At 44.5% G+C, this 24,675-nt stretch overlaps 1 protein-coding gene across 6 annotated transcripts; it reads right to left on the reverse strand.

Moving 5' to 3' along the window:
• Positions 1-1,983: 1,983 nt before the first annotated feature.
• On the reverse strand, positions 1,984-22,784 carry neil1 (nei-like DNA glycosylase 1). 6 transcript variants are annotated; one of them, XM_059946160.1, is made up of 10 exons: positions 22,372-22,641; positions 21,323-21,676; positions 19,983-20,102; positions 17,994-18,057; positions 14,929-15,028; positions 7,132-7,256; positions 4,963-4,990; positions 4,719-4,795; positions 3,942-4,152; positions 1,984-2,387 (listed from the first exon to the last, which is right to left on the reverse strand). In XM_059946160.1, the coding sequence occupies exons 2-10, from the start codon at positions 21,661-21,663 to the stop codon at positions 2,317-2,319; spliced, it is 1,137 nt and encodes a 378-aa protein (XP_059802143.1). In that variant the 5' UTR covers positions 21,664-21,676; positions 22,372-22,641; the 3' UTR covers positions 1,984-2,316. The 6 variants fall into 6 exon arrangements, with proteins under 6 accessions (XP_059802143.1, XP_059802139.1, XP_059802142.1 ...); XM_059946156.1 differs by lacking the exon at positions 22,372-22,641 and adding an exon at positions 22,711-22,784 and having other exon boundaries at positions 1,985-2,387; positions 21,191-21,676; XM_059946159.1 differs by lacking the exon at positions 22,372-22,641 and adding an exon at positions 22,701-22,721 and having other exon boundaries at positions 1,985-2,387; positions 21,191-21,676.
• Between the last annotated feature and the right edge of the window lie 1,891 nt (positions 22,785-24,675).

The following is a 24,675-nucleotide window of genomic DNA, read 5'->3' on the forward strand; positions in this document are numbered from 1 at the left end:
GCCTTGCTCAAGGACACACACACTGCCTCGGCTGAGGCTCGAATTAACACCCTTCAAATTACTAGCCTTAACCACTTAGCCACATGCCAACACTTCTGAGCTCCTGAAATGATACGGCAAAGAAGGCCATTCCACCCACCCTGCTTCTGCTGTCTGCTCTTTCTTCAAGTCAGCAACTTCTTCAGGAAGAACCTCTGAACCTAAGAGTTCTTCTGTTGTGTTACCATCGCTTATCGCGGACTGCTTTTATCCCCGCTTTTACCAGGCTGGATGTGTGAAATTTCTTCTCCAAGACGTAGTTAATCTCTGGAATTCACTTCAGGATAATGGGAGGTGGAGAAAGATAAACATTTATTCAAAAGGTTGAAGAGCTGAGCCTATCAGAGATCAGTACTGATGATATTGGATATTGAGGCTAGATCCAACCCTGATCTCAGGGTCTGTCTGAGTGGCACTTGCACTTCCTCTCTGTGATCATGTGGTTTCCTACCAATTCCCAAAGTTATTCAGGTTGGTGGATTATTTGGCCATTGTAAATTTCCACTGGTGTGTAGGTGAGGGGTGGAATCTGAAAGGAGCAGATGAGAATGTGGGGAGATTAAAAAGGGAATAACACAGCACAGTGGAGGCAAACTTTTTGGAGACTTTCGGAATTAAATGCTGCGGCAGGGGAAATGTCGATTGTCTTGAGGTCAGCTAATATGTCTAATGCAAAAATAGGACTTGTCAGCATTGGCAGAGGGGGCAGAAAAGCCTGTTCCTGTGCTGTACACTAGATGATGCCATGACTCAGTGTGCAGAACAATATGTAACTTATTCTTCAGTCTTTTCAGCTCACTCACATCAGGCAGTACCTGGTCAATGCACCTTCCCTCTTAAATGGCTATTTCACCAATTTAAGTTCTGTAGATTTTGCCTTTAGTTGACCGCTCTGTAGTTGCTACTCCCAGTTTGAGCTAGAGTCCACATCAGGCAACGGCGACTAGGCAAGTCACTGAGTACAGGAGTTCAGATACCATTCTACAGATCTATGTCGATGAGATTTGGAATATTGTTGACGGTATTATGGGAAGGATGTAGGTAGGCTTTTGTAACTTCAGCCCAATGGAATTGCGGGGGAGTAGAGAAAATGACTGGGCTGTGTTCACGACTCTCTGCATTTCTTGCAATCCTGGACAGAGCACATGCTGTACCAAGCTGTGATACATTCAGACAGGATGCTTTCTAGGTGCAGCTGTAATTACAGTCAGCTCTCCTTATCCGCGGGTTCCACGTGTGCAGATTCGACTAACCGTGGATCGGGAAAACCCGGAAGTTCTCTCTCCAGCACTCATTGTTTGAGCATGTAGACTTTTTTTCTTGTTATTATGCCCTAAACAATAGAGTATAACAACTATTTACCTTGCATTTACTTTGTATTAGGTATTATAAGTAATCTAGAGATGACTTAAAGAACAGGCAGTCTTTAAATCAGATTTGTACGTAAGTTGGAACAGGTACACCCAGTATTATTTAGCGTCAGTTAGTCAAACGTTTGTCTTAATATATAGTACATATTTTACCTTTCTATGCATATAAAACATTTAAGAAGCATACGTATTTCAATAATTAAACCACTGTGTTGCTTAGTTATAATTGTAGCTTTCATCGGGGCAGGGCATTTTGCATGCTCCATTATTCTCACTTTAAAATTGTTCCGATCGTTGACCGACTGTAGCCTAAAGCTGGCGTTTCTCCTCTTTCCGATTGCTTTATTATTTCCACTTTATTTTCAATTGTGATTGTTTTCCGTCAACAGAACAGAAGCACTGTGGATTCAGCAGTAGCCGCGGGCGGCGAGCCCCGAGCCCCGCTGGGTCCTAAAGTCCACCGCACTGAGACATGTTAAATAAGGGCCAGCTGTATTGGTAAGAGGCATCTGAGACAGGCAAACCTCCTTAGCCTTCTGAGGAACCAGAAGTGGTGGTACTTGGCAATTCACACTAAACACTGAACAAATTCTCACATTAAAATGTCAGATAGTTTTTATTTCAATGGTAAAAATGATAGACTACATTTAAAAAGTAGAAAACATTTAAAAATAGTAAATTTGGATTTTTTTCTTATTCTATATGTTTTAAAAGACGATTTACAAGATGCCAGGGAGATGAAGCCTCAGGAAAGGAGGTGCTGTGGTGGAGATTTAATCCAGTAGACACAATCAGGGACAGAGGTCTTCAGCTGAGTGATACTACATCCTACCACACCGCCTGTCCTGATCCAGCTTTTAATAAATCCACTTTAATCCAAAAATCCTATTGGGCTTGTTTCCGAACATTAAACTGGCTCCCTTCCTGATTTGTTCCTGGATTTCTTCGACCGAGTCTTTGGAGTTAAAGATTCTGCAACTTGAGAGAAAAGATCAAAGTTAAAAAATGCAAAGTAAATTTATTATCAACTCACATATATGTTGCCATATCCTACACTGAGATTCATTTTCTTGCAGGCATTTACAGAAAAATACAATATAGAATATAATTTTCAAAAATTCTATATATAAACAAAGACTGAGAAGCAAGGTGCAAAAGAAGGTAAACTGCGCAAATAAAAGTGTAATACTGAGGACAGGGAAGTGAATCTGTATATCCTAGAGTTGGTTCAGCATAATGGTGATTACAGTGGGTAACTTCAGGCATTGCCACACTTTCCCCAGGGGAGGTGGGGGACAGTCCAGGCAGTGGACTGGAGGGCAGCTCTGCCTAACCTTCCCCTGTAACAGGTAAAAATGCTGTGGGTCTGATATAGGCAATGTCTTGGATATTGAACTGATTTCATTCCTCCGATTTAAATAACGAAGCACCTGCCACCTTGGTTCCGCTGCCCACTTGCTATGGGTCCACACCGAGGGTTTGACAGATTCGAGGTAATTCTAAATAGTGGCAGCACTGTCATTACCCACTATGCACACAGAGGCCTCTTTATTAGGTACAGGAGTGGAGCCGGGTGTGGTCTTCTGCTGCAGTGGCCCATCCACTTTAGTGCTCGACTTGTGCGTTCAGAGACCCGCTCGACCCAGTCTGGCCATTCTCCTCTGGGCCTCTCTGATTAGCAATGCGTTTTCACCCACAGAACTGCCATTCACTAAATGTTTATTTTTTCTTGCACCATTCTCTGTAAACTCTAGAGCCTGTTGTGTGGCAAAATCCCAGGAGATCCACAGTTTCCAAGATACCCTATCTGGCACCAACAATCATTCCACGGGCAACATCACATTTTTTCCCCATTCTGAACGGCAACTGAACCTCTTGACCACGTCTTCGTACTTTTGTGCCTTGAGTTGCTGCCACGTGATTGGCTGATTAGATATTTGCATTAACGAGCAGGTGTACAGATGTAGCTAATAAAGTGGCCACTGAGTGTCTACCTTCCATGATTTTCCTTTAATGCAGCAAGAAGATCAATCAGTTACTGTACAGTTCTTCTACACACCAATGAAACAAAGAGCACAGATGGATTAATTTATGAAGTCTGATGATTTGGGGATTGAAAAATGATCCACAATTCCACCTGAAGAGCAGGAACACTCCCAGTACCAACACAACATGGAGTAACACAGGATGAGAAGAGTTTCTATTGCCAAGGCACTGAAAGCTAATGTGAGTAAATGGGATTGGGGTAGACAGGTGGTCAAGGTGGGCTGAAGGGCCTGTTTCTGTGAAAACATAGCAGAGGCCTTCAATCCCAGACAGAGGCAAAGCTAGAGAGTGAACTGGAACTACGGCTAAGTGGTTTAAAACGGAAGGTCGTTTAGCAATCCACGGAAGCCCGAGCAACTCTGGGAATTTATAAGATAGCTGTCTGCTTTAGGGAGCATCGCAGTTACCTAGCAAAGCACTCGATGTCTCTGGCTAGGGTTCTGGCATGGAATGAGTTAGCTGCTGAACACAGAATGAGTCAGGTACCTGCTGGAGCCTCTGGAAGTGATGGTGACTTTCCTGCACTCTTCTTCCTGGCGCGTACAGATCTTCTCCTGGTTTCCTCACACGCCTCTGTCCCTTCTGCCTGCTTCCCAGCTGCCCTACTTCTCCGGGGCTTCTTCTTGGAAAGATCTTTTGAAACCTCTGGAGTTATCTGCTGCTCTGATTGCCCCTTCCTCTTTCTGTCAGTGTGACCCTATTCACAAAGGAAAACCATACAAGGAAGAGCTGAAGCCATTGAAGGTTAGTTCACTAGTGAAAGTATCTACAAATACTCCAGCATATTTGTAGTGAGGACAACTCAAAATGCCCTCTTAGACAATGAATGACACAGCATAAGACATAGGAGCAACATTAGGGCATTCAGTCCATTGAGTCTCCTCTGCCATTCCATCATGGCTGATTTATTATCTCTCTCAACCCCATTCTCCTGCCTCCCCATAATCTTTGATGCCCTGATTAATCCTTTCAACCTCTATTTTAAATATATCTACTGACTTGGCCTCCACAGCTGTCTGGCCATTTCTGGCATTTCCAAGCCTGAATGCTTGAAACCACAGCGAACAAAACAGTTCTGAATTGTCTTACTGCTTTCCCCTTGTCAACTATCTGTGGCAAAAATCACTACATTGCCAGATGGTGGAAATCTGACCGATAAACAATCTGCTGGAAACATTCAGCATGTCAGGCAGCATCTGCGGAGAAAGGTTACAGGCCAATGACTTGTTTCCATCATGCAACAAATAGGTTTTTTTCATTCACCTTAGGTGTGTCTGATTGGTTCACATTCTCATCCACCGTTCCTTTTTTCCGAGACTTGGCTTTGCGAACTTTGGAACCTTTCAGCGGGAGAAAAATTGGTTTGTGGAATAGATTAGAACTGCAGAGCCCAGAATATCGTCCAGTTATCGTTCAGAAGTCAGCTCAGAACACCTGATGTGTAACCTTCTTAATTCAAATGGTAATGATGTAAAACACAAGGGAAAATAATTAAAATCATACTCACCTTTTGGAGCCAGCGGTCCTGGGTTACCCTGGAATAGAACCAAACACACAACTAAGAAGAGCAAGGATGAGGAGTGTATTCATCTTGAGGGAGTTGTAGCGGAAGTTCAAATGGTGATGACTGACTCCATGGATTTAATTATAAAGAGGGAGAGTGATCAGTACCAAATCTTTGGCCTACCGAGTCCACACTAACCATCAACCAGCCATTTATATTAATCCTTCGCCTGTCCTAGCATGCAAAGTCAGTTCCGGCGGACAGGGCAGATGAGACCTACTGTGAGATCCAATGGATAGGAAGGTGGTACTGAAACGCTCCGGGGAAAGCAAAGGGCACGACAAAGCATAGATGATGTCATGGTCATCAACTGCAACCAAGGAAGACCCCAGTCTCGTTTGTACCACTGCACCCAGACTTCTGAGGTTGAGAGAGTGGAACTGCCCCAGTGCAATGGCTTTTCCACTTTAAAAACTCTCCCACACAGATTTCCTGTCATCGTCAGATACAATGGACAACTGCCATATACCATATAGCACTGTATATTTCCTTATAACATTAACGGCAGCCATTTTGACCCACATTGGGCTCACAGAGCAATTTCATTCACCCATTAATTTTTCCCAGAATCCTCATTAATTCTCTCCTCCTTCCCACCAAAAGCTAAAGCAATTTATCTAAACCAATTAATCTACCAATCTGTAAATCGTAAACACATGAGATTCTGCAACACACACAAAATTCTGGAAGAACTCAGGCAGCATCTATGGAAAAGAGTAAACAGTTGATGTTTTGGGATGAGACCCTTCATCACTTCCGGAAAGGAAGCCAGAATAAGAAGATGGAGTAGGGGGAAGGAGGTACTAGATGGCAAGTGATAGGTGAAACCGGGGGATGAAGTAAGGAGCTGGGAGGTGATAGGTGGAAAAGGTAAAGGTTGAGGAAGAAGGGATCTGATAGGAGAGGACAGGATGGAAGGAGGTGGAGAAACAAGGGAGATGATGGACAGTTCATGAGGGCAGGGGAGGAGAAGGGGTGAGAAGGTAATCAGAATACAGAATGGAAACTGAGAGGAGGGGAGAGTGGAAAACTGAGGGGAGTTAAACTCTCTCTCCCCATTAAATTCCAGGGAAAACTCAAATTTTAAGTTCATAGGGTTGGTTTTGGGGTCAGAGAGGGGAATCAGAGGTCAGGTGAGGGCTTAGGGACAGGTACGTGGGGCAGTTAGAGGTCAGCCCTCCACATTGCATTCTCGGTCAAAGTTCAATGGCGTGGATGGGTGACAAAGGCCATCCAATGTCCGAGCTTCAGCTCTGCGCTTGAATGCCAAGCGAGCAGGAGGCACGATGGGCAGACAGACTGACCACCCAGAGTTCAGATCCTGTCACCGGCTCGTCCGGGGGTGGGAGGGGCGATACGGAGGAATGGAGCTTGACGGCCTATCAGTAGTCCAGAAGTGGAGGCCCACTGGCCAAAACCTGGAAACTAGAGGCTGGAGGCCTGTTGTGTGTGTGTGGGTGGGAGGCAGGAAAAGGGTTTGCCTTGCTGGTGCGGTTTTGTTGTATTCTGTTTTCTGGCAAGCATCGAGGGCATGCCATGTTGGCACTGGAATTTCTGACACCACTTGTGGGCTGCCCCCAGCACATCCTTAGATTGTGTCAGTTGTTAATGCAAATGATGTGTTTCACTGTATGTTTTGATGTACATGTGATAAATAAATCTGAATTGGAATTTGACGTCTGAGTTTAAACATCAGCAGATCTTGTGTCCCTCCCGTAGGGTAACACAAGCGGCTTGCTCGGAGACTGGAATTGGAATATTACTGTCTCAAGAACAGAGAGAGAGCGAAAAGCTTTGTCTTGCATACTGCTCATAATGATCAGATCATTACACAGTGTACCGAGGTAGAACAAGGTAAAACAATAACAACGCAGAATAAAGTGTAACAGAGAAAGTGCAGAGCAGGGAAACAACAAGGTGCCTGATCACAACGAGGCAATTATTGGATCAAGAATAAAACGGGCTAAAGTAGGATTTGTGTAAATGGGTGCTCGATGGACAGTGTAGACTCAGTGAAAGGCAGGACTCTTAATAGTCCAAATTATTTTACTATGGAGCAATTTAGCAGTCTTCTAACAGCAGTGTAGAACAGTAGAGAGCAGCTCCAGTTACCTGAAACCAAATGGTTCTACTGTTGCCGTCACGTAACGTCTGCATTCCCACCACTTCGTAGCAGCGGAGCCAGGCACTGAAAGCAGAGGATTCGCTCGAGCGGCTGGATTTGTAGCCCTCCCCACCTGTAGTTGGGGAAGAGGGATAATTACACTGATCCATTGGCACAGAGGGAGCACTGTTCTATTGTTCTTCTTCCTTACGCAAAGAGTGCTGGGAATACCCAGCCCTGTTGTCAGGAACGCTGGTGAAAGGTCACCATCAAAAAGTGTTAATGGTTTCCTCTCTCTTTTTCTCTCCACATGTGTAGATCTGAGATGCTTTCAGTACTTCCAGATTTAACTTCAGGATTTCTAGTGCCACAGTACTTGTGCCTCACTTCATAAGACTGACTACATATGTTGACCCTTTGTGCAGACAGTCATACAACTTTGGCCCGCTGTGTGTATGCTATGACTATGACAATCCCTACGAATCACACTTGCCTGCATTAATTCCATATTTTTGCTTACTCAATTTCTGTGCACGAGGGCTGCAACCATCCACTGGAGACTACACCTTACAAAGACCATTTTTATACTTTGCAATGCTAAAAGAAAGGTTGCAACTAATCAGCAAATACACCTACATGTGCCCTCTGTGTCATCTCACACACTAAACTGTTCCAGTGCTCTCATGATGAACCAGAGGTCAAAAACTCATATCCCTTGGCCAAAATAAAACCAAAATATCGGTAGAATAGGTCGTGCAATCCTGAGTCTTAGCTGCCATTCAATAATGGCCAATCTGATCACTAACCTCAACTCCACTTCACATCCGATATGCATAACTCTGCCTGATCAACAGAAAAAGACTCTTTCGTGTCAAAGTGAAAACAGTTCTCTGCAAAGTGATCTAAATTCATTACAAACATAAAATACAAAATAATTGATTGCCTAAGTATTCATTCCTTTCAAGTCAGTATTTATTAGATGCACCTTTGGCAGCAACTACAGCCTTGAGCATGTGTGGATAGGTCTCTAACAGCTTTGCACATCCGGACACTGCAATTTTTCCCACTCTTCTTTACTAAACTGCTCAAACTCTGTCACATGATTGTATGGGGAACAGCCCTTTTAAAATCCAGCCACAATTCTCAATTGGATTGAGGTCCGGACTCTGACTTGGCCACTCCAGGACATTAACTTTGTTGTTTTTAAGCCATTCCTGAGCAGCTTTGGCTTTATGTTTGGAGGTTATTGTCTTGCTGAAAAGCAAACCTTCTCCCAAGTCGCAGTTCTCTTGCAGACTGCATCAAGTTTTCCCTGTATTTTGTAGCATTCATTTTACTCTCTGTATTTTGGTTTTAGTCTGATGGCCAAAAAGCTCAATTTTGGTTTAATTTGACCATAGAACCTTCTTTCAGCTGACTTAAGGGTATCCCACATACCTTCTGACAAACACCAGCTGAGATTTCATGTGGGTTTTTTTCAACTGTGGCTTTCACTTTGCCATTCTCCCATAAAGCTGTGACTGGTGAAGCACCCGGGCAACAGTTGTTGTATACACACTCTCTCCCACCTCAGCCACTGAAGTTTGTAACTCCTCCAGAGTTGTCATAGGACTCTTAATGTCCTCACTAGTCCCCCTCTTGCACAGTCACTCTATTTTTGAGGACGGCCTGGTCCAGACAGACTTACAGCTGTGCCAATTTGTTTCCATTTCTTGTTGATTGACTGAACTGTACTCCAAGGGACATTTGACTTGGAAATTTTTTTGTATCCATCTCCTGACTGGTGCTTTTCAAGAACCTTTTCATAGAGTTGCTCCATGGTGTCGTTTTTGCCAGGATACTGACTCATCAGCAGTTGGACCTTCCAAATACAGGTGTATTTTTACTACAATCAATTGAAACACCTTGACTGCACATGGTGATCTCCATTTAACTAATTATATGACTTCCAAAACCAACTTGCTGCACCAGTGATGATTTGGTGTTTCATGTCAAAGGGGGTGAATACTAATACAATCAATTATCTTGTGTTTTATATTTAAAATTAAATCCACTGTGACTCAAAGTTGTAAAACAATAAAACATAAATACTTCCAATGGGGCTGAAATCTTTTAATAGGCACTGTAAATCTTATGTGACTTGGTATTTGAAAATGCTGGGATAGAGAATCCCAGTGATTCATCACAAGATGGAATTGGATTCCATTGAGACCGTGTTTGGAATTGAGACCATGTTAAGCTTGAAAAAGGGCAGGGGAGATTTATGAGAATGTTGATGGTACTTGAGGGACTGAGAGAGATTCAGCAGGTTGGGAATTCTGATTTTTAAATTGCAGTGCAGGAAAATGGGTGATCTTATAGCAGTGCATAAAATGTGCAGTCTGTTTTTCAGAGTTTAGGCTTAAGAGAAGAAGGGAGTGATTTAAAAGGTACTCAGATAGGTGCTTCCTGCACCCTTGCTAAGCTCACTGACTTATCAACTTTACCTCCAACTTCCACCCTGCCCTCAAATTTACCCAGTCCATTTCCAACACCTCCCTGCCCTTTCTCGATCTGTTTGTACCTCTGGAGACAGCTGATCTACTGATGTCTATTATAAACCCACGGACTCTCACAGCTACCTAGACTGAACCTCTTTCCACCCTTTTACTTGTAAAAGCACAATCCCCTTCTCTCAATTCCTCTGTCTCCACCACATCTGCTCTCATGAACAGGCTTTTCATTCTAGAATGGATATGTCCTCCTTTTTCAAAGAAAGAGGATTCCCTTCCTCCACTATCAACGCTGCCCTCAACTGCATCTGTTCCATTTTGTGCATCTCAGTCTTTACCCCATCTTCCTGCCACCCTATCAAGGACAGGGTTCCTCTTGTCCTCACCTACCACCCTACCAGCACATAATTCGCCGGAACCTCCGCCATCTCCAACGGGATCCCACCACCAAGCACATCTTTCCATCCCTCCCCCCACTTCCTGCTTTCCACAGGGATCGCTCCCTACGAGACTCCCTTATCCATTTGTCCCTCCCCACTGATCTCCCTCCTGGCACTTACCCTTGCAAGCGGAACAAGTGCTACACCTGCCCCTACACCTCCCGCCTCACTACCATTCAGAGCCCCAAACTGTCCTAGGTGAGGTGACACTTCACCTGTGAGTCTGATGGGGTCAGGTACTGTATCCAGTGCACTCGTTGTGGCTTCCTGTATATCTGTAAGACCCGAGGTAGAATGGGAGACTGCTTCACCAAGCACCTATGCTCTGTCTACCAGAAAGAGTGGGAACTCCCATTGACCACCCATTTTAATTCCACTTCCCATTCCAGTATGTCAATCCATGGCCTCCTCTACTGTCACGATGAGGCCACACTCAGGTTGGAGGAACAACACCTTATATTCCATCTGGGTAATCTCCAACCTGATGGCATGAACTTTCTCTCGAATTTTTGCAAATGGCCCCCCCACTTCACCATTCTCTATGCCCTTTCCCTTTTTCACCTTATCTCCTTGCTTGCCCATCACCTCCCTCTTTCTTTCCCCCCTTTCTTTCTTCCATGGCCTTCTGTCCTCTCCTATCAGACTCTCCCATCTCCTGCCCTGTATCTCTCTCACCAATCAACTTCCCAGCTCTTTACTTTACCCTTCCCCTCCTATCCACCTTGGGTATCTCTCTCCCCTCCCCGCACCTTTTAAATCTACTCCTCATCTTTTTTTCTCCCGTCCTGGTGAGGGGTTTCGGCCCGATACATGAACTGTACTTTTTTCCATGGATGCTCCCTGGCCTGCGGAGTTTCTCCAGCATGTTGCGAGTGTTGCTTGGATTTCCAGCATCTGCTGATTTTCTCATGTTTGTGATAGGAACATGGATAGGCAAGGTTTATGGGCCAAATGTGAGCAACTGGGACTAGCCCAGGTGGCAATCGTGGTCGGCATGGATCAGTTGGGCCAAATACCCTGATTGGTGTTGTACGACTATGTCTGTAAAATGCAGTGATCTGTGTGTATACTCCAATTAAGGAAGCCGTGAAATTAATTTAAAACTCCAACTGGTCCCCCAGTGTTCCACAACAAAGATGAACTAAACATCCAGAAGATGACAGCGACAAAACCTGAACCAAACTGAGATTATCGCACACAGAGAGAGGGAATAAACAGGCCCTTTTCATTTAATACTCTCAACAGCGATGGAGACTGAGGCAGCAAAACTCTGATAATTCGACATGCTCAGGACTTGTGGTGCTGAATGAGCGAATTTTACTGTCTACTGGACCATAATCCTACCCCAGCATCCCTTTTATATTCAGAGTTTACTAGGACATTATTCAGTATTGTAATAAAATAGCCGGAGAAAGCAGCAAGTTTAAAAAGTGCACAAGAAACTGCTTAACCCTACTGAGGGCTGCATGGTAATGTAGATTTTTAGCATAACACTATTAAAGCATCAACAACCTGGGTTCAATTTTCACTACTGTCTAAAGAGTTTACACATTCAGCTCATGACTGTGTAGGTTCCCTCGGGAGCTTCGCTTCCCTTCCATATTCCCTAGACTTATGGATTAGTAGCTTAATTGGTTTAACGGGTGTAATTGGGCAGCACAGGATTGTTGAGGAAAGGTCTGTTACTGTGCTGCGTCTCTATATCTATGAACAAACTAAACTTGGTCATTGTACAGACCATAAGACGTAGGAGCAGAATTAGGCCATCTGGCCCTTTGAGTCTGCTCCACCATTCAATCATGGCTGATCCGTTTTTTTTATCTCCTCCTCAACCCCAATTCCCGGCCTTTTATGCCAAGCCCAATCAAGAACCTATCAATCTCTGCCAAAAATGCAAAAATGACCTGGCCTCCACAGCTGCATGTGGCAACAAATTCCACAAATTCACTACCCTTCGGCAAAAGAAATTTCTCTGCATCTCTGTTTTGAAAGCAAGTCTCTCTGTCTTGAGGCTGTGCCCTCTTGTCCTAGACTCTCCCACCATGGGAAACATCCTTTCCACATCTACCTTGTCTAGGTCTTTCAACACTTGAAAGGTTTCAATGAGATCCTCCCTGAATTCCAGCGAGTACAGACCCACAGCCATCAAATGTTCCTCACATTATTACCCTTTCAATCCTGGAATCATCCTTGTGAACCTCCTCTGGAACCTCTCCAATGTCACCACATCCTTTTCTAAGATGAGGGACCCAAAACTATTCACAATCCTCAAGGTGAGGCCTCACCAGTGCGTTATAAAGCCTCAGCATTACATCCTTGCTCTTGTAATCTAGACCGCTTGAAATGAATGCTAACATATCATTTGTCATCCTCACCACCAACTCAACCTGCAAGGTAACCTTCAGGGTGTTCTGAACAAGGACTCCCAAGACCCTTTGCACCTCAGATTTTTGGATTTTCTCCCCATTTAGAAAATAGTCTGCACATTTATTTCTACTATCAAAGTGCATGACCATGCATTTTCCAACACTGTATTTCATTTGCCACTTTCTTGCCCATTCTTCTGATCTAAGTCCTTCTGCATCCTACCTGTTTCCTCACCACCACCTGCCCCTCCACCAATCTTCATATCATCTGCAAACTTAGCAACAAAGCCATCTATTCCATCATCTAAATCATTTATATACAGCATAAAAAGAAGTGGTCCCACTCGCTGCCTCCTACCAATCAGCCAATGTTCTAACCATGCTAGTAACTTTCCTGTAATACCATGGGCTCTTAACATGGTAAAAAGCCTCAAGTGTGGCACCTTGTCAAAGGTCTTCTGAAAGTCCATATATACAACATCCACTGCATTCCCTTTATCTATCCTACTTGTAATCTCCTCAAAGAATTCCAACAGGTTTGTACTATCTTGTCCTGTGTCACCAAGTACTCAATCACCTCGTCCTTAACAATTGACTCTAACATCTTCCCAACCATTGAGGTCAGGCTAACTGGTCTATTATTTTCTTTCTGCTGCCTTCCTCCTTTCTTAAAGAGTGGAGTACATTTGCAATTTTCCAGTCCTCTGGCACCATGCCAGAGTCCAGTGATTTTTGAAAGATCATTTCTAATGCTACCACAATCTCTAACGCTACCTCTTTCAGAACCCTAGGATGCAATTCATCTGGTCCAGGTGATTTATGTAACTTCAGGTCTTTCAGCTTTTTGAGCACCTTCTCTCTTGTAAAAGTAACTGCACCCACTTCTCTTCCTTCACACACTACAATTAGGCATACTGTTAGTGTCTTCCACAATGAAGACTGATGCAAAATACTCATTTAGTTCATCAGCCATCTCCTTGTCCCCTGTTATTATTTCTCCTGCCTCATCTATATCCACTCTCATTTCTCTTTTATTTTTAACATACTTGAAAAAACTTTTACTATCCACTTTGATATTATTTGCTTACTTGCTTTCATATTTCATCTTTCCCTTCTAATGATTTTTTAGTTGCTCTCTGTAGGTTTTTAAACACTTCCCACTCTATCTTCCCATTAATTTTTGCTTTATTGTATGTCCTTTCTTTTGCTTTTACAATAGCTTTGATTTTCCTTGTCAGCAACAGTTATACTATTTTACCATTTGAGTTATTTCTTCATTTTTGGAATACACATGTCCTGCACCTTCCTCATTTTTCCCAGAAACACATGCCATTGCTGCTCTGCTGACATCCCTGCCCGCAGCTCCTTCCAACTTACTTTGGCCAACTCCTCTCTCATACCACTGTAATTTCCCTTACGCCACTGAAATACTGCTACATCGGACTTTACTTTCTCCCTATCAAATTTCAAATTGAACACAATCGTATTGTGATCACTGGTTCCTAAGGGTTCTTTTACCTCTCCCTAATCACCTCTTGTTCATTACATAACACCCAATACAGTATAGGTGATCCCCTAGTAGGCTCAACAACAAATTGCTCTAAAAAGCCACCTCTTAGGCATTCAACAAACTCACTCTCTTGAGATTCACTACCAACCTGATTTTCCCAATCGACCTACTGTGTAAAATCTCCCATTGCCCCTTTGACTCGCCTTTTCTATTCCCTGTTGTAACCTGTGGTCCGTCCCAGCCACTGTTGGGAGGCCTCTATATAACTGTCATCAACGTCCTTTTACCCTTGCAGTTTCTTAAGTCAACCCACAAGGGATCTTCTGATCCTTAGTCACATCTTTCTAAAGAGAGTGTGGGGAAAAAGGGCAGCAGCAAGTTTAAAGGAAGCACAGCCAACATCACCAGAAACTGGACAACAGACAAAGGTGCTGCAGGAACTTAGTGTGTTAGGCCTCTATGAAGGGAAATGACAATAAATAACTCAGGTCCAGACCCTTCCGAAGGAGAGATAGCTGGTACAAACTGGTGGAGGAAAGGGGTGGAGCTAAAACAGGTGATGGGTGGATCCAGTTGAGGGAGGGAAAGAGAGTGGGAAGGATGTCAGGAGTTTGCAAGTGACAAAGGGCTGAAGATTTGGAATCTGATAGGACAGGGCAGTGGAGTATGGAATATAGGGAGGGAGGTAGGGAGGGGAACCAGTAGGAGAAGTGTGTGGGTAATAGGCAGATAGAGAAGGGGAAAGAGGGAAAGAGACAGGATGATGGGTCCCTGTTGAATCAAGGGATACAAAAGAGGTGAAAAGGAAAAAAAGTAGAGGTGAACGGTTACTAGAAATTTGAGAATTTGATGTTGACGCTGCCTGGTTAGAAGCTGCTCAGACAGACATGAGGCGTCCCTCCAATTTTCTCAACAGAAGCTGGACTATAAATTGGATTTCCAAAGAGACGTCGGGTGGACTATCAACATTTTGCTACCTTAAGGTAGAACCACTTACCCAAATTAATGACCTCCATCGGTAGCAAGTGGCACAGCTCAAGTATATCAGGATTCTCCAACTTCATCTTTATTTTCTTACTCAGAGTCAACTCGGCTGTCTTGAGAATAGAGACAGACAGTCAGTGTTGTAGCTCAATGCAGCTGCATTGGAAGAAAGCTCCTGATCTTCAGTAACCCTTGTAGACCTCTTGGCGATTTGTGTTCCATTCCCATCCAACTGCTCTCCCCCCAATCTCAACTCACTTTTCCCCAACCTTTACACATTATACAACTGTCCGAACCTTCCTCCTCAATCACTGTTCTTCCACAGAGCCTCATCCGTGAAACACTGAATGGGTTCAGCCTTCCTGAACATTCTGCCAGGTTCACTCTGGAGTTAGCACCCCAGAAGACCCCTCCTGACTCTGAAGCATGCGGTCAAACTCACCTGGCATTCCCACATTCCAGATTATTTAACTAAACTTAGTTTCACCTACTGCCATGGTACAGATTGGAGTGAAGCTGTTTTTTTTTTACTGGACCAGGACTGCAGATTACTAGTCAGGTAGCATAACTTCAATGCATGATCAGGAACTGAAATCAATGAGCAGAAAAGGGAAGATCATTGCTCTCACAGACCTTGAGTGTGAGATTGTTGTTAACCATCTAATCCAGCTCACTCTTGTATGCCTCCTCATCGACATCTGATATACAGTGCTGTGCAAAAATCTTAGGCACATATACGGTATATAACCAGGTTATTTGCCAAAGTAGAGCAGAGTGTGAGTTTGTAAATATGGCAGAACCAAAGGATGATGGAAATGGCAAGAGTAGTGCATTGTGAGAGGAGTGTGGGACAGGTGGCAGAGAAGGTGGTGGGTGGGGTGTGGTGCGGGTGCAGACACGCCCAGCCCTGAGACACCAGGCAAGGTCATTTGATTCCAAACAATTGGTTTACTGATCATTACAGAAAGTTTCTCTGGTGCCTCCCACTTCCTCCCCTCTCCCTTCCCCCTTTCCCAGCCATGATTCCCCTGTCCCTGCCCCCTCCCCACTCTAGAGACCCATATCAGAATCAGGTTTATCATCACTCACACATGTCATGAAATTTGTGTTTTTATCAAGGCAGCAGTACAGTACAATACATAAATAACTACAGTACTGTGCAAAGGGCTTAGGCACCATAACTATCTACAGTTGAAGTCGGAAGTTTACATACACTTAAGTTGAAGTCATTAAAACTCATTGTTTAACCACTCCACAGATTTCATATTAACAAACTATAGTTTTGGCAAGATGCTGAGGGCATCTACTTTGTGCATGACACGAATAATTTTTCCAACAATTGTTTACAGATTATTTCACTTTTAATTGACTATATCCCAATTCCAGGGGGTCAGAAGTTTACAAACAAAATCAAAAGAGATCAGCCAAGACCTCAGAAAAAAAAAAATCGTGGACCTCCACGAGTCTGGTTCATCCTTGGGAGCAATTTCCAAATGCCTGAATGTACCGCGTTCATCTGTACAAACAGCAGAACGCAAGTATAAATACCATGAGGCCACACAACTGTCATACCACTCAGGAAGGAAGTACACTCTGTCTCTTAGAGATGAACGTACTTTGGCGTAAAAAGGGCAAAACAATCCTAGAACAACTGCAAAGGACCTTGTGAAGATGCTGGAGGAAACAGGTAGACAAGTATCCATATCCTCAGTAAAACGAGTCCTATATCGACATAACCTGAAAGGCTGCTCAGCAAGGAAGAAGCCACTGCTCCAAAACAGCCATACAAAAGCCAGACTACAGTTAGCAAGTGCACATGGGGACAAAGATCTTACTTTTTAGAGAAATGTCCTCTGGTCTGATGAAATAAAAGTTGAACTGTTTGGTCATGACCATCTTTAAGTTTGGAGGAAAAAGGGTGAGGCTTGCAAGCCGAAGAACACCATCCTAACCGTGAAGCACAGGGGTGGCAGCATCATGTTGTGGGGGTGCTTTGCTGCAGGAGGGACTGGTGCACTCCACAAAATAGATGGCATCATGAGGAAGGAAAATTATGTGGATATATTGAAGCAACATCTCAAGACATCAGCCGGGAAGTTGAAGCTCAGTCACAAATGGGTCTTCCAAATGGACAATGACCCCCATGCATACCTCCAAAGTCGTGGCAAAATTGCTTAAGGACAACAAAGTCAAGGTATTGGAGTGGCCATCACAAAGCTCTGACCCCAATCTCATAGAAAATTTCTGGGCAGAACTGAAAAAGCATGTGCGAGCAAAGAAACCTACAAACCTGACTCAGTTACACCAGTTCTGTCTGGAGGAATGGAACAAAATTCCAGCAACTTATTGTGAGAAGCTTGTGGAAGGCTACCCAAAACGTTTCACCCAAGTTGAACAATTTAAAGACAATGCTATCAAATACTAATAAAGTGTATGTAAACTTCTAACCCACTGGAAATGTGATGAAAGAAATAAAAGCTGAAATAAATCATTCTCTCTACTATTATTCTGACATTTCACATTCTTAAAATAAAGTTGTGATCCTAACTGACCTAAGACAGGGAATGTTTTCTAGGATTAAATGTCAGGAATTGTGAAAAACTGAGTTTAAATGTATTTGGCTAAGGTATATGTAAACTTTTGACTTCAACTGTATATATGCTAAAACTTTTGCGCAGTACTGTACTATTAAAAGCAGTTGTGTCATTGGCAAATTTACAGATAGTGTTTGAGCTGAGTTTAGCCACATAGTCAAAAGTATTTCCAATGAAATACAGATCAAAGAAAAACTTTAGTTGTGTGTAGGTATAGCAACTAAGGTGTGGATGTTTTTTGTGTGTGACAAAGAAACTGTTTTACCTGTTTCTTTATCACAAACAAAAATAAATCTATGGAATTTAAAATGATCCAAAAATCCAATGGTACTTTGCTAACGACTTTTGCAATATTCCAGATTCAGAGATGTATATCACAGCATTTCCTAGGAGATTTCACATTCCTCTCTGCTCCAGAGAAAATGTTCAGATGATGGAAACTCTTTCCTACCTTGTCTCCGTAAAACCCTGGGATTAACCTTACCGTCTCCTTATGGAGTAAAGCTTCCAGCACCGTCCTTGCTTTCTCAAATGGAGGAACTTTCAACCTAAAGATAAAGACAGATTTGTATGGGGTATGAGCTGTCAGAGGAAGTGGTTGAGGCAGGTACACTGAAAAGGACAAGCAGAGGAGAGGTTTAGAGGAATATGGGCTATATGGGGTTAGTTTAGATGGGAATCTTGCTTAATGAAGACCAGTTAGACAATAGACAATAGGTGCAGAAGTAGACCATTCAGCCCTTCGAGCAGTTAGGAAGATTTCTGAATCAGAATCAGGTTTAGTACCACTGTCATGAAATTTGTTTTATGGCAACAGTACAATGCAATACTTAAAAATACTATAACTAACAATAATATAAACAAACAGTACAAAGAGAGCAAACTAGTCAGGTAGTGCTCATGGACTATTCAGAATTCTGATGGTAGATTCAGTGCTCAATAACTCTCTGACACAGATCTGTAGATAGTGGAAAGAATTTTGGGGGTCAAGAGGTGTGTCAACCACCACAGGGTACCCGGTCCCTGGCCTGTGTTTGCAACCATGGATCAGGGAAATAGGCCTCACCACTGATCTTGTGCTTACTACTCAATCATTGCTGGTCCGGTTGAGTTTCGAATCAACAGCGATTTGAGGATATCAATGGTGAAGGACCTGGGGATGGTACTGATAGTTGATGTCAGGGGAAGGTAATTAGACTCTCTTTTGTTCAAGATGGTCACTGCCTCGTACTTCTGTGACACAAAACTTTACTGGCCAATTTCAGCCCATCTGTGAGTATTGTCTGGGTCTTTCTGAATCACAGGCATGGACTGTTTCATTTGCTGAGGAGTTACAAATGGAATTAAAGAGTGAAGATCCCCATCTTTGGCCTTATAACAGAAGGAAGGTCATTGATAAAACAGCTGAAGAGGATTGGGCCTAGGACATTCTCCTGAGGAATTCCCACAATGATGTCCTGGGACAGAGTGATTTACCTCCAGCAAGGACAACCGTCCTTCACACCACTGGTGAACTTGCCCCAAGATGCCCATGACTTCAGTTTTACAATGGTTACTCAGAAGCTACCCCGAACCCCAACTCTGGAAATTCTTTTGTTGGGCCAAGGCTGGAGAGATCAATGGTTCTCAACCATTTTCTGCTCATAACCCACTTTCATTTACCTCTGCGACCCTCACTCTCTGTTAGTTTCTAAAGCTTTTTTTGGTCAACTATACTAATTATTCTAATATACAGTCAATATTTGTTTTAACAGATTATAGATATTATTATATGTCAAATATATTATTACAGGTATCCTGCTGGGTCCCGCCAGTCTGTTCACTGATTTGGGGGGTGGATGCGGAGCAGGGGTCAGCAGGATGCCCTGCAGGGTGTGAAACAGGAGTACAGATGGGAATTGATATGCTGTAGTGCTGTACCCCAACACACACACACACACACACACACACACACAACTTTTGCTGCCTCATTGGCATCATCGCACATATTTTCCCATTTATTTTATTCAGGGTTCCAAATAAGCTACATACATTCATTAACAAGAGGAAATCTGCAGTTGCTGGAAATCCAAGCAACACACACAACTTGTTGGAGGAACTCAGCAGGCCTGGCAGCTTCGGCTCAAAGTGTCGACTGTACTCTTTTCCATAGATGCTGCCTGGCCTGCTGAGTTCCTCCAGCATTTTGTGTGTTACATATATTCATTCCTTTTTAATTTATACATTTGAGGAATATTTCATTAAAACAGCAAATTTCTCATGGCCCATTCAGAAACTTTCTTTACTGTATGAAATCTGGCATGGGCCCTTGTTGAGTACCACTGGGTTGGAGTATAGTGGTGTATTTCCGTCCCGCAATGGTGGGAACTAAGTAGTATTTCCCCCCGTGGCTGAGGGGAGGGATACAAGGCTGGATTATCTCGCCTCATCAACTCCTGATGAAATAAGGGAAGAACCGAAACACCCCACTCACCTGAAGAGTATCTCTGCCCGTAGGTAATTCCCAATTCCATTGAAGTACTTCTGGTTTAATAGTGCCTCACAGATCGGCTTGTCAAAAGCTTTGTCAGAAAGATTCGACAGCACATTCTGCCTGTGTAGGTTAGAAATGAGGCAGTTGGTTCGATTGCATGCAAAGGCACCCCCACTGCCGAGTCAAACCACTGGTGTGGCCCAGGTGCAGGCACACCCCACCCTGAGGCACCAGGTAAGGTCATTTGATTCTGAACAATTGGTTTATTGATCATTACAGAATCTCTCTCTGGTGCTTCCCACTCCTTCCCCTCTCTCTCCCCCTTTTCTCAAGCACAATGCCCCTCTCCTCCCCCCCACTTTCAGTTCACAATAGTGACCCATATCAGAATCAGGTTTATCATCACTCACATGTCATGAAATTTGTTTTTTCCCTGCAACAGCAGTGGTACAGTGTATTACATAAAATTACGACAGTACAGTGCAAAAGACACAACCTGAAAATATGCACCCAGGGTCACGGACAGAGGGCGAGAGGGACGGGGATTGTTATTGTTGCTGTTTTTTCTCTCTGCAGGGAGAGTGTCAGGATTGCTATTGTCGCTGGGTTTTTTTTCTGCGGGAAAGGTGGGCTGGGGATTGTTGTCGCCGTTCTTTCTCTGGGGGGAGAGGGTGGGGGATTCCGGGGTCTGCAAGTTTTGTTTCTTTTACATTTTCATGGGTATATGATGGCTATCTGGAGAAGCCAAATATCAGAGTTGTGTTGTACGTGTATACCTCGACAACAAAATGAACCTTCAACCACTATTATAAGACTATTAAATGGATCTCTTGTACAACGAGATGGATTCCTGACCTCAAAATCTACCCCAAGGTGGCTCTTACATGTTACTGCCTGCACTTTCTCTAACAGTAACACAACATTCTGCTTTTCACTTAATATTAATAATAAATAATAATGATCTCAATGCACTTATTCAGTTAAGTGAGCCCCATGGATGGCTTGCAAAACATGTTTTCAATCTATCTCAGCACACGAGACAATAATAAACCAATTACTATTTGGACACGTACTTGGATAGGAAAGGAATGGAGCGATATGGGGCTCATGCGGGCAAATGGCGTTAGGATAGATCGTCATTGCGGTCGGTGTGAATGACGTTGGCCACACAGGCCTGCTTTTGTTCTGCAGATTCTACTGTAATATACCTGAACTTTTCATATTCAAACATCACACAGGGCCCCCTGTCCGGCTGCCAGGTCCCGTTGACCTCCCAACTCCCAAACCTTCTTGGGTCCACGAAGCATAGCACCCGTCTGGGCTTGTCTCTGGTGAAGAACCTGAGGTGGGCGTGTTTTGGGACCTCCTCCTCCGCAGCCAGTTCAAACGAGCCCGACATCCCAAAGCGGAAGACGATATCCACCGGACCAGGGGACTCTTTCCCAGGCTCCGTTGCCGGGCACTTTACATCTTCCTTCCAGTCCTCCTCTTTGATTGGTGCCAGGGTCAACTTGACCTCCTTCCCCCGTGACACTGCCGAGATGATGTAGGCGTCGCACTGGAACGGCACCTCGCAGTTTTTACTCACAGCAGATTTTTCCACGCTCCCCGAAAACACGAGGCCACCGCAGACCCTGTTAACAAACTTGCTTGCCAAGTGAAGCTCGGGTCCTTCAGGCATCTTATAGGACAACCTGGGTTGGGAATAAAACAAAGGAGATCATCCGAGTTGATGGTGGAAAGTATTTCCTCAGACCCAAGGAGACCACTGAAACAATCAGGTTTCTCCACATTTCAATCTAGCCCAGGCCAACTTCTCCTCTGACCAGAGTCCCACAGCCCCTAGTCTCCCAAAGGGTCAATACTGGTCAGGACACTGGGAATAAGCACCCTCCTATTCTTCAGATAATGTCATGGGACCTATTACACCCACCCAAGTGTGAAGGTGAGGCCTTAGATAATTCACCCCTGAATCACAGGACGTCACTGCCAACAGTGCCACACTCTACCGCGATCAGGAACAGTCAACTATAAGGTTCTCGAACCCACCAACACAACTACCCTAAAACAGCAATGAAACTCTAAAGACTCCCTCTTATACCACTATGTTCGTGTCCTCATTTTTTACCGTGGTCTTTTTTCGCTGTGTTCTCTCTGCCTATGCGCCTGCGATGCAGCTCAAGCAACGCTTTCATTGCATCTCTCCTTGTGTTCATGACCGTAAATTCGAGTGGCCTCTCAGTCCTGTATAGGAGAGTCATCGCTCATAGTGTGCAAAGTGGGGGTCGCTCTCATCCCTTCCTGATCAGATCTGGCAGCCTTGCCCACTCAACCCCAGCTGATACCTGAAATCAAAGCCAAACCATACTAAAACATGGTGTAAACATACCATTTCCTGTGCCTTATCTGTCCTGATTCCAAGCACCTAATCACACATTCAACAATGTCGGCAGAAATTAGTTGCACTAAATAAGGTTTAAATCTCAACCGACTTTATACTGAGTTCCTACAATCTGCAAAAATGCACTCGATGCACTGAATGAAACGGCTCGTTGGGATCTGTTGCCGACTTGTGCAATAGGTTACAAAACAGCTCGGTGCGCAATAAAACATGCAAAGTTTGCATCTTAGATCTGACTGCCGGCAACCAACACGCGCGCAAGCAAGCTACCAGAGCAATCAAGACCAACTTTGCAAAACCTCAATGCAGTGTTTAACCTGAACGAACCCCGGTTTATTTCCAGCGTCTCTTCCTCTCTGTGCAAAGTCGACGCGACTTCCTGGCGATGCATTCTGGGACCTGTAGTCTTTCCCCCCCCCATCACTTCTGATGCATTCGAGAGTCAGGAAAGTGCCTTTGAAATTATTCCAAGTCATTTGCATACCACAAGTACAAAACAGCCACCTATTTAAAAATGTTGTGGAGGAATAAATATCGGTTTACTCGCTGAAGATGATGATCTCCCTGGGTTTTGCAAGCCAGTTCCATCAGATTTGACTCCCTGAGAAAGCTTGAAAGATACATCGAAGAGTGCAGATGCCAGAAGTGTGTCTACAGAACAGCAGCTGAGTCGAGTTTCAGGTGATCTGTCCCTCCGAATCTACCCAATTCTCCCGGCCGCCATCACATTGCTTCTTCTGCACCCCCCCCCCCCCGTCTCCCCCATACCCTCAGTCTCCACCATCTCTCCTTCTCCCCCTCTACATCTCCATCTCCCTCACCATCCCCTCCTTTCACCCCTCTCTCCCCACCACCTCACCCACCACTATACCCCCTCCCCTTCCCCTCCCCTCTCCTTCCCCTCTCCTCTCCCTCCCCTTCCCCTCTCCTCTCTCCTCCCCTCCCCTTCCCCTCTCCTCTCTCCTCCCCTCCCCTTCTCCTCTTCTCCCCCTCCCCTTCCCCTCTTCTCCCCCTCTCCCTCCCCTCTTCTCCCCCTCTCCCTCCCCTCTTCTCCCCCTCTCCCTCCCCTCTTCTCCCCCTCTCCCCTCCCCTATCCTCCCCCTCTCCCTCCCCTCCCCTATCCTCCCCTCTCCCTCCCCTCCCCTATCCCCCTCTCCCTCCCCTCCCCTCTCCCTCCCCTCTCCTCCCCCTCTCCCTCCCTCCTCCCCCTCTCCTCCCCTCCCCTCCCTTTTCCCTCCCCTATCCTCCCCTCCCCTTTCCCTCCCCTCCCCTTTCCCTCCCCTATCCTCCCCTCCCCTCCCCTTCCTCCCCTTTCCCTCCCCTCCCCTCCCCTATCCTCCCCTTTCCCTCCCTTCTCTCCTCCCCTTTCCTCCCTTCTCTCCTCCTCCACTCCTCTCCCCCCCCCCCCCACTCCATCCACAATGAGGCATACAAGAACAAGATAGATCAGCTGGTTTATTTGTGTTGCAACAACAACCTGACATTCAGGCCGGTAAGTCCAAGGAATTGATTGTGAACTTCAGCAAGGGGAAGGCGAGAGAACACACAGCAGTCCCCATCAAGCAATCAGCAGTGGAAAGGGTGAACAGTTTCAAATTCCTGGGTGTCTACGTCTCTATAGATCTATCTAGGGTGCAACATAAGCCATTTGGCCCATTGAGTTTGCTCTGTCTTCCCCACCCCATAAACATTCAAAGTTCAAAGTAAATTTTATTATCAAATTACACACTGTATATGTCACCATATACAACCCTGAGATTTATTCTCGTGGCATACTCAGCAAATCTATAGAATAGTAACCATAACAGGATCAATGAACAATCAATCAGAATGCAGAAAACAACAAACTCTGCAAATGCAAATATAAATAAATAGCAAAAAAAAATGAGAACATGAGATAAAGAGTCCTTAAAATTAGGTTATTGGTTGTAGGAACATTTTAATGATGAGGCAAGTAAGTGTAGCTATCCCCTTTTATTCAGGAGCCTGATGGTTGAGGGGTGGTAACTGTTCCTGAAGCTTATGGTGCAAGTCCTGAGGCTCTTGTACCATGTGCAGCAGCAAGAAGAGATCACGACCTGTGTGGTGAGGATCTCTGATGATGGATGCAGCTTTCCTACGACAGCACTTCATGTAGATGTGCTCAGTGGTTGGGAGGGGGGCTTTCCCAGTGATGTACTGGGCCGAAGGGACTACCTTTTGTAGGATTTTCCATTTAAAGGCAATGGTGTTTCCATACCAGGCCATGATGCAGCCAATCAATACGCTCTCCAGTACACATCTACAGAAATT

This window comes from Hypanus sabinus, chromosome 21 (assembly GCF_030144855.1).
Source record: "Hypanus sabinus isolate sHypSab1 chromosome 21, sHypSab1.hap1, whole genome shotgun sequence".
NCBI lineage: Eukaryota > Metazoa > Chordata > Chondrichthyes > Myliobatiformes > Dasyatidae > Hypanus > Hypanus sabinus.